Source organism: Watersipora subatra, chromosome 3, assembly GCF_963576615.1.
Source record: "Watersipora subatra chromosome 3, tzWatSuba1.1, whole genome shotgun sequence".
In the NCBI taxonomy this organism is placed as follows: Eukaryota; Metazoa; Bryozoa; class Gymnolaemata; order Cheilostomatida; family Watersiporidae; genus Watersipora; species Watersipora subatra.
Genome location: NC_088710.1, coordinates 19364070 through 19377933, shown reverse-complemented (window position 1 = coordinate 19377933; position 13864 = coordinate 19364070). Strand labels below are relative to the sequence as shown.

At 34.1% G+C, this 13864-nt stretch overlaps 1 protein-coding gene and 1 long non-coding RNA gene across 2 annotated transcripts in view; one reads left to right on the top strand and one right to left on the bottom strand.

The window, feature by feature from the left end:
* Positions 1-36: 36 nt before the first annotated feature.
* LOC137389891 (uncharacterized) lies at positions 37-9159 on the bottom strand. Its single transcript, XR_010978084.1, has 3 exons — positions 9032-9159; positions 1721-1819; positions 37-111 (listed from the first exon to the last, which is right to left on the bottom strand). It is a non-coding gene; the product is annotated as an uncharacterized lncRNA (long non-coding RNA).
* A 1553-nt stretch (positions 9160-10712) lies between these two features.
* Positions 10713-13864, top strand: part of LOC137390357 (kinesin heavy chain-like) — a 38293-nt gene continuing 35141 nt past the window's right edge. Inside the window, exons 1-3 of the mRNA XM_068076690.1 lie at positions 10713-10834; positions 10926-11013; positions 12015-12088. Coding sequence (XP_067932791.1) covers positions 10715-10834; positions 10926-11013; positions 12015-12088 — 282 coding nt within the window. The 5' untranslated portion in view covers positions 10713-10714. The remainder of the gene's footprint in view (positions 10835-10925; positions 11014-12014; positions 12089-13864) is intronic.

Below are 13864 nucleotides of genomic sequence, written 5' to 3'. Positions count from 1 at the left end.
TAACCAATAAAAAGTTATGCAATGTACCTCATGGTTCCAAAATCTCTGATTGCCATTGGATGGCCTTCGGCTATTCCTCTGACGGTCGGTTTGATGCGAATTGTTGTTAAGCTAAAAATAAAATTTCAGCATTTATTTTTATAGTAACATTTTGACATCTATTTGTAGTTAAACATCTCTACTATGTTCATAACCATAACCAACCTCAGAGCTCTCGACTAAAGAGTTAAAAAGTATTTGGAAATACAAAATGCAAATTCCAAATACAAAATGTATTTGGAAATATGTGGAGTACCCAGCATACAAATAAAGCAGTTACTAACATTCAGAGAAAAACAGGATACATGTCTTATAATTTCACAGCCCACATTGGCTATAAAATCTAAAAAATTGCTGTTCTTTCCCAAACTGCATCAAAACCTAAGCAGCTAGTTCCTAAAAGTGATATGTCCAGCCTTTTCAAAATTTTGTTTCGAATATAGACTATTCATTAGTCCTTTCAAAAAAAGGTGAAATCATATTAAGTACAAGAGAACAGCTTAACCAACATTGATTCCATTTAACAGCCTCATTAACCATTATAAATGCTTTAAAATAACTTTACTAAATTTCTTACTTGATTTCTGCTCAAACAAAAACATTGTTCTTGCCTGTCAAAACATCTAAGATGGCACCATTAAGGTAGTTACACTATTTGTTAATAGTCAATGATATAGCAGATTAGTATACTTGCTTACTGTGTCAGTGTCGATGACAAATTAGTTTGACTCTGTAACACCTATGATTGGTTCTCCACATTCTCATTTTGAATGCTTTAGAGAGCGACACGAAAGTTTTAGCAACTCATTGAAGCCTGGATTTATGCCAAACCAAATTATAGATTTGCCTCCCTTGATCTGCCCTTTACGCGATAAGATTTTAAAATTCTAATGACTATATATTTTAATCGCTTTGTACGTAATGTTTCATATGCACATGTATAGGGTAAAATTGATTGATTTCCACAACTCTACTACAGCTAAAAATTGTAGACTTGGTATGTGCTGATTTTAATATTCAAATGCATTTGATAAAAGCCAAACAAAATTTCAGCTAGTAATTAATTTTGATAGACAGCAACACACAAGGTCTACTGTTAGTAGACCTTGTATTTATATTCTTAATATATTATATTATTATATTGTTAAGGAATGTAACATTCCTTAACAATGCATACTTAGAGAACTAGGCAATATGTTTATGATAACATTGTTTTTTGTGACAAACATTAGGCTGTCCTATCTTAACGAATAGGTCAGTTGTCTCTTCATCCTATCGTTGTCTCTTCATAGGCTTTAGATCAAAGACAACGCCGAGGTAATATTGCATGGCCAAAAACCCTAATTTTTTTCAGTTAGCCGAGTATATAGTCTGCTACATAACTTAACAGAAAGACTTCATGTCTGTCATTAAGCTGAATAACTCTCAACTCACGTGCTGAACAATTGTAATGTTTTTCATGAGGGAACTATTCTTGATTAATTTAGAGTTGTCTACTCATAAAAAATTTTTGTACAATTCATAAACTTTGCCACTGTCAAACCTCCTTGTAAAAGCTATTACTGATTGTGTTCAACCTGTAGTTGTATAAAGATATATGAATGAAATACATCGAAAAGTTGTCGCTGTTAAAGCTCAAAAACTTTCAAAAATAGAGCTATCTGTGTTAACTTTTACATACTGTATTCCCTCTGCCAGCTGGTCTGCTTCTGACATTACATCCATTTCTTTGAGAGTTGTTGCATCTCCTTGCTGCTGGCGAGTTGGAATTCCTCCCTCTCTACAAACACGCAAGCTCACAGTTATATCACCTGCTTAAACAAAAACCACTTCAAATTAAGTTTTTAAAACAAGCAATAACCATGTTTGAAGCTTAATTTGTAGTTTAAACATTTAAAAATAATTTTATTCAATTTTTACATGTCGATAATAATATAACCAAGTTTTTTCTACCACCTGTGACACCCCAGATCATGGCAGAATCAATCACCATTATATAAAAAACATACGTTGTACGTTTCAATACCAAGATATATCATTTCGTGATTTCCTCAGCAGTCAATGAGCAATGCATGAGAAGACAACAAAACTTGTATCGATCTTACAACAAATTTTAACTCTAGTAATTGAGATCAAAAAGTAAGAGTGAGCCTTGATAGAATTTGATGTTTTCCACCTCATTTCACTCTTAGTGCTCATTGACTGGTAAACAAAAAATAATGTAGGATCTTTGCTCAAATGTTTACGCATATCATTATACAGGTGTCTTACATTTTCTTCTCTTGTAAAAAACCATCCGTAAATGTGAAATTGAACCCACCAAAGACACTGAACAAACTATTTGTGACTATAGGAGGAATGTGAAATGCAGCACAGAATTGCTTTATGTGTAGCATAGTCAAACTTCTACTTAACGTCAACTGAACAGATGAATATGGCAACTTATGATGTAAAATTTGGGAAAATATTTATTCATTTCAAAAGTAATTTCCAACACACAACATTTGAAGTCTCTCGAAATGTTGCAGCTTAGTAAGTGAAAGATAAGAAACAAATGAATATTTAAAATAATTTATAACAATATAAGAATCTGAAGCAATTCAAACTTCACTAAGTTTATGTTAAAATTTAATAAGGGTTTTAAAAATGAAAATCAAAAAATCTGTTGAAAAATATTTAGCTTTTATCAAAAACAAAAGTAATTTTAGAACTGACGAAGAAACAATGTACAATTCTCGCACATAATTTATTCTGCACCAGAAAAATTTCCATTACACAATGTTTGAATTTTTTCAAAGACTCATGGTCTCAAAGGTAAAATGAAGAAACTGGTAAAGACGAAAAAAATATTTAAAGAAATTCAGAAATAATGAAAATTTGCAAGCTATGCTAGTAATGACTTCATCCAGTTCAATCAGAGAAAATTACACAGAATGTTTCTATAACCACCTCCAGACCTATGCATTGTTAATACTAAACTTGCTGTCGCGTCTCAAAGGTCCAGTAACGCTAAAGGCTTTATTATTAATTATTACTGTTTCATTTTGGTTTTTTCAAGTTTAGTTGTTATATTGTTGCATTTAATACCTCTGTTGCTACGCATAATTATCTGCAGTATTTATATTCTAAGGAGTTATTGTAGCTTTTTGGGCTGTAACACAAGTCTTGGTGTATTTTGATAGGAATATCTCCTCTAACTTACTATTACTTAAACATATAAAGCAGATCTTGGAATGAATCAACCTCACGAACTATTCAGCTGTTGTATTAGGGAAAAAACACCCTGCCAACACTACAGGAACTGTTAATTTCCGACGCTATTAGAGCACTAGAGATATACTTAAATTTGAGTGGGAATACTATTGATTTTTAGGTTTGCTAGCTGTCATATAAAATATTTTTTAGAAAAAAAGCATTTGAATAAATAAATGAAAAGTTGAACAATAATGGTGAAATCGACCTAAAGAATTTTTTTCTGCTCGGTTTATAGCATTGGTAACATGTTCCATCTTCAACATAAACATTAGTAAGTTGATTCAGTGTAAATTTGAAGCATTTTAAGTTTTTTTAGCAGCGCGTATAATCAAAAAATTTATATTTACTGCCACCATTTGACTCAAAAATTTCGAAAGTTATAAATAACCAGACCCCATAGGTTGGCCATTTAGATCTTAAGTAAGTCGCACAAACTTTCATTATCATGTACTTACAGCATTTGAGCGTCGCCTGGATTCTATGCAGGTGCTAGCAATCAAAACACAAAGCACAATAATCACAGGCTTCATTCTAAAGCGATCTGATAGCTGCAGAAAAAATAGCCTGGTTATTCTCTTTACTCTTGACCAGTAGTTTATATAGGTGACCAGTGGTCAACAGATTTACCAACAGGATGTTTTAAATCTCATAAAATCCGCTCAAGATAATCCCTTTGACCAACTACTGACCACTGGTCAAGAATTGTAGTAGAATGACCATAGCCTGTTTTCCATGCAGCTCAGCAGGGTGGGCATATCTTTTACCGTCCATTCTTTATTAGAGGAAAAATGTAAGGGAAAGTACAGCAATCCATGCGTCATGCAGAATGTCTTTGTGTTGGCACTAATGCAAATGTGACAGTGATAGATGGAAGAATGATACATGGGATAACAACGACAATGACAACCAAACCCGATCAGGTTTGCACGCAATCACCTATTGCTGACACACTAAGCACCTCAGCTATTTCTATAAAGGATTAGATCTTAAGCCATGGTATTGGCAGTTTCCACAAAAATAATCATTTAATACAAATAAAACTAAGCTATTTGAAGTACGATATTACATTATCTGAAATGTCATCGTGAGATGGCTATCAATGACGTTTTCAAATTCCCTACATATAGGGATATTCATATGGCATTTAGAATACAATTGCGAACACCCCTCAATCGCAGAATTATTGAAGTTATTGATCTGAGGAGCATCGAAGGTAGATACCTCATTGTGATCTTCATCAATACTATTTATTGTTTATAGGCGACAGTAACCAACTACTTGCTATATAACAAACCTGTTTGGTAAATTTTGAAAGTGTTGTTATTAGAATCGTCTAAGAATTTTTAAAAAGAGTAATTACTATGTTGATGATATATTATTAAAAGTGGCTGATTGAAGTCAACTCCAAATTTATGGGTATCTATAGAATTCAATCAACGTTTGATCATCAGACAACCCTTACCAATAACAGATTTTTTATCACACCTACTCTGAAAGCTAAAATGAAACTTTAAACAGGAATAATAATAGAATGTAAATTTAAACCATTCTATTTAACGAAGGTCTCTTTTTTATTATAATGTTGCAACATGTGCAGTGCAAGGAATGACAAAATGTAAGTAGTAACTAGGATATGCTAACTAAAACAAGAAATAGGTACTTCCCCTAAGTTTCTTTAGATAGTGAAAACACCAAAAAAAAACAATAGTGAAAACAAATAACATGATATACATGTGTTTTTATTTTAACATATTAGTAGCCTCAGGTTCTTTAGAATATTCCCGAGAGTTGATCCATCACAATACCAACCCATAATGGTAAGCAGATTGAAACTAATTGACTTTTATACGGAATTAAAATGTTGCCTTTTCTAAGAAGAAAACTTAAATATTTAACTCAATATCCAAATCACCAACATGTGACATTCGAAGCTTCTTGAAACATTGCAGCTTCATAAATAAAATTAAAAGGATAATACAATTTTTAAATAAATGCAGTAAAATATATCCACAAAGGAAAATTTATAGACTGGTAGTTTAAATGTTCCATAGTTCAAATTAGATGCAGTTACGAGGCGTTCTTATTAAAACTTCCAACGTTCCATTTACTAAAACTTCTGCTTTCCAACCTATGCATCGTCAAACCTACACTTCCATCTACATGTCTCTAAGCTGAAGTAACAACAAAAGTTTTTTTAGTTACTATTTTTTTAATTGTCTTTTAAATGGTTGCTCAAAGCACTTATTTTGGGCTGTAGAAAATTGAGCACTGTTTAGTTGGTTAAACTTTTCGCATTTAGTTTTTTACAGTTTCATTTATATGAAGCATTTATTTTAATATTCTGTGTGATTATTTGATAAATGTCTTGAAGGGTTGGGTGTTTGGAATAAAATTACAGCATATTTTATAGGAATTTTGGCTTTACCATACGACCGTTACTATATGAATCACATCTTGGAATGAATTAACTTTGTGAGAAAAAGGATGACTGTATTCAACTTGATAATATAAGTCTCATAATATAATTAATTAATTATTATGAGAGTATTAGAGGTCTGCTAAAACAATCAATCACATTTAGAACTATCAAACTTGAGCTCTTATGAGCTGCTCCATATAGGTATATATAAATTATACAGTCAAACATGGATAACTCGTCCACGGATAGCTCGAACACATGGTTAATTCGAACATTTCCTTTGGTCCGTTCCCACGTAATGATAAATTGCTATAGATAACTCGAACTCAACACTGTTAATTCGAACTGTTTTTTTGCCCAACGGCTACCGAAACGGTTGTTATCGCTTTAGAAAATCACTTTATTCAAAGCCATAGAGGTAAACTTCATCTTTTCGTAATTCATAAGCGTCGTTATTACCACCATCGGCAAAATATTTTTGTCAACGACTTTTCTAAAAGTTTGGTGAAATTTGATTTATACTGCGATACGATGAATAGCACGGACTAGCCGGGTCACGCGCAAGGATTTTCGCCACGCACATACAAAACAAAAATCACATGTTGTTTTGTATGTGCGTGGCGAAAATCCTTGAGTGCGTGACCCGGCTAGCCCGTGATGAATAGTTTTCCGACGTTGATTCCGTGTTGAATCAACGTCGGAATGTTGAATGTTTAAAACGTCTTAAAAAATGTTGTAATTAAACGTATACGTTGTCTGAGCTACAAAAAACTATTCATCGTTTGACCTAAACACAGAATACGTGTGTACATTCAATAAGTATCTATTAAAAAAGCGTGAGTGATATAGAATGTACCGTAAAACCTCGTAAAACTTCTAATTGAACTGCCTCGGAGTGTTGCTCTTAACGAATCCCAGGTAAAGTAAGGTAATCTGCATGAACTTCAAGAAAAAACGGCAAAATTGATCGTGGGTAAAACCCCAAAAGAAAAAAATGTCTTTTCTTTTGAGCATTTCAACAACGATCAAGTTTTGCCAATGTCAATCTGAAAAACGTCCTGGCAATAACATCACCTCAAACAACAAACCAATCTCAAGTGATAGAAAAATCTCTATACTTTTTCATGAAAATGTTTTAAACTTTACATTAGAAGCATTTAATTTGAAACAAGCCATTTGTGCTTTTGATTTATATTATAGTTTGTATATGTACATGTATCTACTAATAAATAAGTAAATATATGGACTTGTGACAGTGCTCTGATAACTTGAACGCTCTGATAATTCGAACACTTTTGCTCGGTCCCTTGAAGTTCGAGTTATCCATGTTTGACTGTATTTGTAGCATATCCACAAAAATAAAGAACTGGCCATATAGGTGGCTAGACAGGCATAACACACACGTACGGACGCATGCACACACACTTATGTTGTCTTTCCGACGCTTTTTACCAAAACTTTATTTTTCACAAAGATGATCTCTGGTTGCACATTCGCAAATAAATGCTTTGGCTTATTTTCAATAACTGATTGTTATGTATATCAATTTTAAACACAACTATTGTAATGCTATGACCATGGTTTTAAACCGAAAAAGTGTGTTCATTGCAAATCAAAGTAACCAATGAGACAATAGCCTTTCAAAAGCAATTAAAGCAACACCACCATGCTGAATCTAACGTTGATGCTTTCAGAGGAATGGAGCACACAAATGAGTGTCTACAGCTGTGTGAAACATTATCTTGTGAAATTGTCTTTAGTACAATATTCTCAACAGCCTAGTCTGGTAAGGCATATACTTTTAATTAGAGGAGTACTTTTGCTCAATTATTCTTGCCTCACACCCCAACTAGCATGGATTGGCTTGGCAATGGCTGAAGACCAATAACTATCAAGGAAAATTTGAGAAGACTTAAACGGAGGAAATGAGTTCGGGGAAACAGGCCAAGCACTGACCGCTGTACCATAATTTAACTAACTAAACAATTATCAATTTTTTACAGCCCAAAATAAGTGCTTCAAACATACATTTAAACACATATTTTGCTTGAATCGTTTTGAAGGATGAACAGTTTTTAGCAGTGATGAACTTTTCGCCAAGTTTCTATTTCCTATTAGCTCTAGGCAATTAAAGAGCTAAACTTGTTAAGTTATTAAAATATTATTGCTTGTTGTTTTTCATCAAAGCATAACTGACAGTAAGCAAGATTTTGTTTGCAAAATCATTAATAGGTATTGTCCTTCGTGTTGTCTAGAAGGCACTGTCTGAAGTACCATTTATGGGAATGAAATAAAATATAAACTGTTAACGACTAGCTATAAGGACTTCATCTTTCTGGCTTAGAGCATTGAACTTATCAGACAATACAAATGTTTCAGCCCAAACGAATAGATACTACTTGAAAAAATACATATTTACACATGGTTTCATTAGTTGACTCTCATTAAAGTTTAACAGCTTGCAAGTACTGCTTAGGCTAAATGTATACAATATGTTCATATAGGTCATTTTAAAACGAACAAAATTAGGCTGCATATACAGGTGTCTGCAAATACATGAGCTACAAAATAAAGTTCTATATTTTTTAAACAAAACGGGTGTAACCAGAAGTTAAAATCATGTTATGATATTTTATAATTAGTGCTACTTTTGATAAAATCAAAAGTATCAATCACTATTAATATGTAAAGTCTTTGGCTAAGCATGGTTTACAAAGACATTGGAGTTGCTTAATCATGATTACTCTAAACAAAGTTCACAACTCCAAGATGATACACAAAGCCACGGTGCTGGTTTCCTATTATAACGATACACCAAACTTGTAATGCATGTGTCTCACTAATAGACTTGATGTACAACAAGGTTTCTTTACACCACGTTTATTCTATTACCTTTTGTGGTGTAGTTTGATCGTTTTAAATGCAACTTCTGCCGATTACGTGCGTATTTTTCTATGTATCAAATACAGATATTGTTTTGTTACTCTAACAAACTTGATAAAAAATTTTCTTGTATTGATCTGGCTGAGGCAAACACCTACAGGCTTCACATATCGTGCATAAATCAATGTTTTTAGACTGGTTGCATAAATACTGAAAGTTATTGAGCAAGAAATGTCAGCAGTCGTTTTATATAATCTATGAATAGGTATACTGTAACAGTAGTGACAAATTAGTTTTAACTTTCTTTTGGCAATCTCACTTTGGCTTTATTTAAATTTTTTACCAACATAACTAAGTTGTAACTAACAGAAGACCGTATTATAATAATAAATCTATCTTTTTTTTACAATATTGCGTCAAAAAGTATATATTTACTTCAGCATAAATGTCTAACTCTTCATTTAATCGGCCGTTTGTCTTGAACAATTTGTCGATTTTGAAGATTATTTTAGAACGATACTAATAAAATTAATTAACTAACACTGTACGCATTTTTAATAGCAGTTCGCTCAGACAGCGACTACAATAATAGTAGCACCGGAAACAAATAAAAGCACGTGTAAAGTGGGCTGTGCTGATAGCCTGTGTTTTAACTATAACTGATATTATTCTATAGATTAAATCACCGTCTAGTTGCAACAATTATACTATAGGCTATCATCAAGCGTTACTTTTCTAGGGTCGTAGTAGTTTATTCTCCGTTGTGACAACATGTGGATACAACGATTTTGCAGTTGCAGAGCGGCAGCAATTTAACATGTAATGTATTGCCTTTAGTTTAAAAAAAACTACTCGATTAGAAGCAAATCGGCAAATAATATTACATTCGGTAAATTGTTTTAAGCATGATTGATATATCATGCACTTTGTTCGACGTATTACTCTTCCTTTTTTAGTACGTACTAGAGCTTGTGGCAAGGGGTACGTTTAAGTGTTTTAAGTTCTTAACCAGCACTGATTACGATTTTGTAGCTATATTGGCAAGTAGTTTGCTATATGAAGCCTGGATTTTAATTCATGGGCAGTTTTTGATGAAAAGCTGTTACAAAAGGTTGAAGTCTTTGCATATATACTGTGGGTGGGTCACCGCTAGTTGTAGCTCTGGTGTTTTGGGTGTTTTCAGTTTCACTGTTCATCAGTTCATTGGATGAGCTGATAAGTGGAAAATGATTTTCTTCCTTTGCTAAAGGTTTTTGCAGAAGGTTGTGTTTAATGTTGTTGCGCTTTGATTCTAGAGTTTCTAGATTTAGCTCTTCACAAGTGTTGGTTATGTTTTGTCTTTCTCTTATATTTCTCTTATCTTTCTATTATTATACAGCTGTATTTTGCACTATTTTTATGCTGTTCACTTGATATTGTTGACATGGGTCCCACATTGCTGCACTATACTCTAAATGCGGCTTGCACAGATTTGTGCAGGCTATGGCTGTGATGCTGAATTATCCATGTTGAAGTTCTGTGAAGTTTGCTGCTAATTTAAATTTGTGTTTTTTTAAACAGTAGTGGAAAAAGATTGAGTCTAAAGATGCATCGTTAAATATGTGTTGTTCGTTATTTATTTCATAAATTAGAGTTCACCTAGTTTATACCTTTTAGAAAATGAAATATTTTCTCTAAAATGAAGTGGTTAAGTAATTAGACAGTTTTTTGTTGTTATTTTTATAAATAAACTATCAGTACTGAATATGACACATTAGTTGCTGCATTACCATGTTAGGAAAGTTATAATCCTTTTGGTTCTGTGTTTGGGTATTACTCTGGGTTTTGCAGTTGAAGATGAGTTATATGAAGGATCATAGACTAGTGTTTGTTGTCTCGTCTGGCAAGCGTAAAGTCTTGTTTACGTTTCAATCCTATTACAGCAACGAGTTAGTAATAAAAAGAATCAGCATATTTGTTATTAAAATTTGAATTTTTGATCATGATCACTAAAACATAAAACTATGTGTACCAATTTTGCATATCACATAGATGCTGGTACCAAACTTTAAAAATTGCCGAAAATAGAATATTTTAACAACCTTTTAGGTAATTTAAATGTCATTTGTTCCAGTTTCTATGGAGAGCGATACAGTTCCTATAAAAGTACTTTGCCGTGTACGGCCTTTGAACGCGCAAGAATTTGAACTGCCATTTTTACCAGTGCTACACAATGATAGAGCATCGATATCTTTGTTGGTGAGTGATATAAAGTGCCCCTTTCGCATTACTTCTATGTTCAAGTTGAAACGCGTGCTGGTATATCTGAAACTACTTACACATTTTGTAGGAACGTCATTTTACATTTGATAAGGTATTTGGGCCAGAGGCCACGCAAGAAGAAGTGTACATCGACGGTGTGTCAGCCATTGTCAATGGTAAATAATATACTTCTCATTGGGATGTTATTGGCTTTCTTATAATACCCTATTGTTGTTTTGTGTACATTGCATATGATTTAGTTTCTTTCATATATTAATCCTCTTTGCTATGTGTGATTAGCTACTTGAGTAGAATGGTTACAATACATTCCATCTCATGAGTCAATGAACGTCACTATACACCTTCAACTACAACTTGTTTACCGTGTGGTTGGTGTCACTCACTTAAAACACCTGTAACACCTGTCGGCTGGAACATAAATTAGAAAAAGAGTCTGATTGTCATTCCATTAATTTTTTTAAGCTGAAGGCAGCATCCTGATCATGTTGAGCTTTATATTGGTGTCTGAAAACAGCTTTGCTTGAGTTTTGAGAGCTCAAAGTTTTGCTAAGGTTTGGAGATATTATCTATTTTTATAGATCTACAAATCACGTTTCATAGATTTGCTCATCACCTTACAAAGATGTGCTTATTTCCTTGCATAGACCTACTCATCACCTTTCATAGACCTACACATCACCTTTCATAGATTTACTCATCACCATTCGTAGATCTACTTATCTTATTTCATAGATCTACTCTCTCCTTTTTATGGATTTACGCATTACCTTTGATAGATCTGCTCATCACTTTTCATAGATTTACTCATATTAAAACTTTTTCATTAACTGACATCAGGTTTTTTTCTTATGTTCCCCGCCTTTTTCACCATATATGTATCCCTTTTATGTCAATCAATCATTTTTTTTAATTTTGAATCCATATACATGTATTACCCTATGATAGTCGCTTCATTAGCTTCATCTAAATCCTGTTTTGTGTTCTTTTCCCTGTCATAAGCATATTTCTAACCCTACAGGCAACTGTCAGAGTTAATCCGCTGACCCTACTAGGAATAAGGCTCTTGTCTTCTAATACATATTACCATAAGACATATTAGTTACCTAAAACCAATTTACTGCTGCACCATAACTAAGGTATTTATCCTTCTCCACAGATGTGCTGACCGGCTACAACGGAACTATATTTGCCTATGGTCAGACTGCCAGTGGGAAAACTCACACAATGGAGGTGAGATTTAGTACGCCTCTTCCTTGTTGCCTAGCAATTAGTGAGATTCTCACTCATCACTACTGCCACTGGATATCTGCCAGGACTAGGAAGGGAAACTGGTTCTATATTTACAGGCATTGCTGCAGAGCTGATTAATCTAGAATGGCCCGCCTCTTTCCGAGAGAGTTTAATTGCTCTGGCATTTGTCTAATGACATGTTACGGCCATAAAATGATAGTAAGCGTTTGCAGGTACATGGGAGAGTAATTCATTGCTGATAAGAAATGTTGCATGTTAGACAGTCCAGTTTGTCACAGGGGAATAGTACCTCTGATGCCATGTATACTGTCAGGTGCTTATCTTTGCTTGTGTAGCAATGAGATACAAACACCCTTATCGTTAGTCAGCTCGGTTGATCAGTTGATGGAATAATACAGCGCTGGCTGTCGGTATGTGCGACGATGGTTAGGAATGTGGCTGATAGAGGAAGTCAGTAGGAAAGGAAAAGCGTGAAGTCTACACTAGTCAGGGGTGTGATGACGAGCAATATTATTCCAGTATAGAGCTTTTCTCCAGTGTAGAGCTTTTCTCCAGTATAGAGCTTTTCTCCAGTATAGAGCTTTTCTCCAGTATAGAGCTTTTCTCCAGTATAGAGCTTTTCTCCAGTGTAGAGCTTTTCTCCAGTATAGAGCTTTTCTCCAGTATAGAGCTTTTCTCCAGTGTAGAGCTTTTCTCCAGTATAGAGCTTTTCTCCAGTATAGAGCTTTTCTCCAGTATAGAGCTTTTCTCCAGTATAGAGCTTTTCTCCAGTGTAGAGCTTTTCTCCAGTATAGAGCTTTTCTCCAGTATAGAGCTTTTCTCCAGTATAGAGCTTTTCTCCAGTATAGAGCTTTTCTCCAGTATAGAGCTTTTCTCCAGTATAGAGTTTTTCTCCAGTATAGAGCTTTTCTCCAGTATAGAGCTTTTCTCCAGTATAGAGCTTTTCTCCAGTATAGAGCTTTTCTCCAGTGTAGAGCTTTTTTATTCAACTTGCTGACTGTGGCCACTGGCCAAAAACTATTCTGATTTCAAGATAGTAGTTGGTACATGCAATGTAGATTATCTTTGACAGCTCATATAGAAGTGTCTAAGGGGCAGTTTAAAAGTTACTAGGCATAGCTCATATCAGCTGACAGAAACACCACAAACTAATTGCGAGATTCCTAATATTGCTCTTTTGTCTTTGATTGGTTCATTGCTGTCTTGTCTTTTGTTGGTCCGGTGCTGTTTTACCTCTGGTCGGTTCATTACTGTCTTGTATTTAATGGGTTCATTACTATCTGCTCTCTGGCTAGTTCATTGCTGTCTTGCCTTTGATTGGTCCGTTTCTGTCTTACCTCTGTTTGGTTCATTGTTGCCTTGTATTTGATTTGTGTGCAGCTGTCTCTGCTCTGTTTGGTTCATTCTCGTCTAGCTATGATCTGTGTGCTGCTGTTTTGTCTTTGGTTGGTTCAATGCTGACTTGTCTTGAATTGATACATTTCTGTCAGGTCTCTGATTGGTGTAATACAAATGTTAGACGAATTATCAACTAAAGAGTATGTCAAACATATAAATTTAAAGTAAGTGGTCTGCCAGGCAGGGTGGAATTTTCAGTCATCACAAAGCTATCCAGACCTCGCTTATATATAGGCTTTTGTCTGTGCCAACTGTCCATGAACCTCTGAACCTCTTCATCTTTCCCTGATTATATACCAGCTGCATCAAACTAGTACCAAACTTTTTTAATTTCATTTCCAAATTTTATTCCCTCTC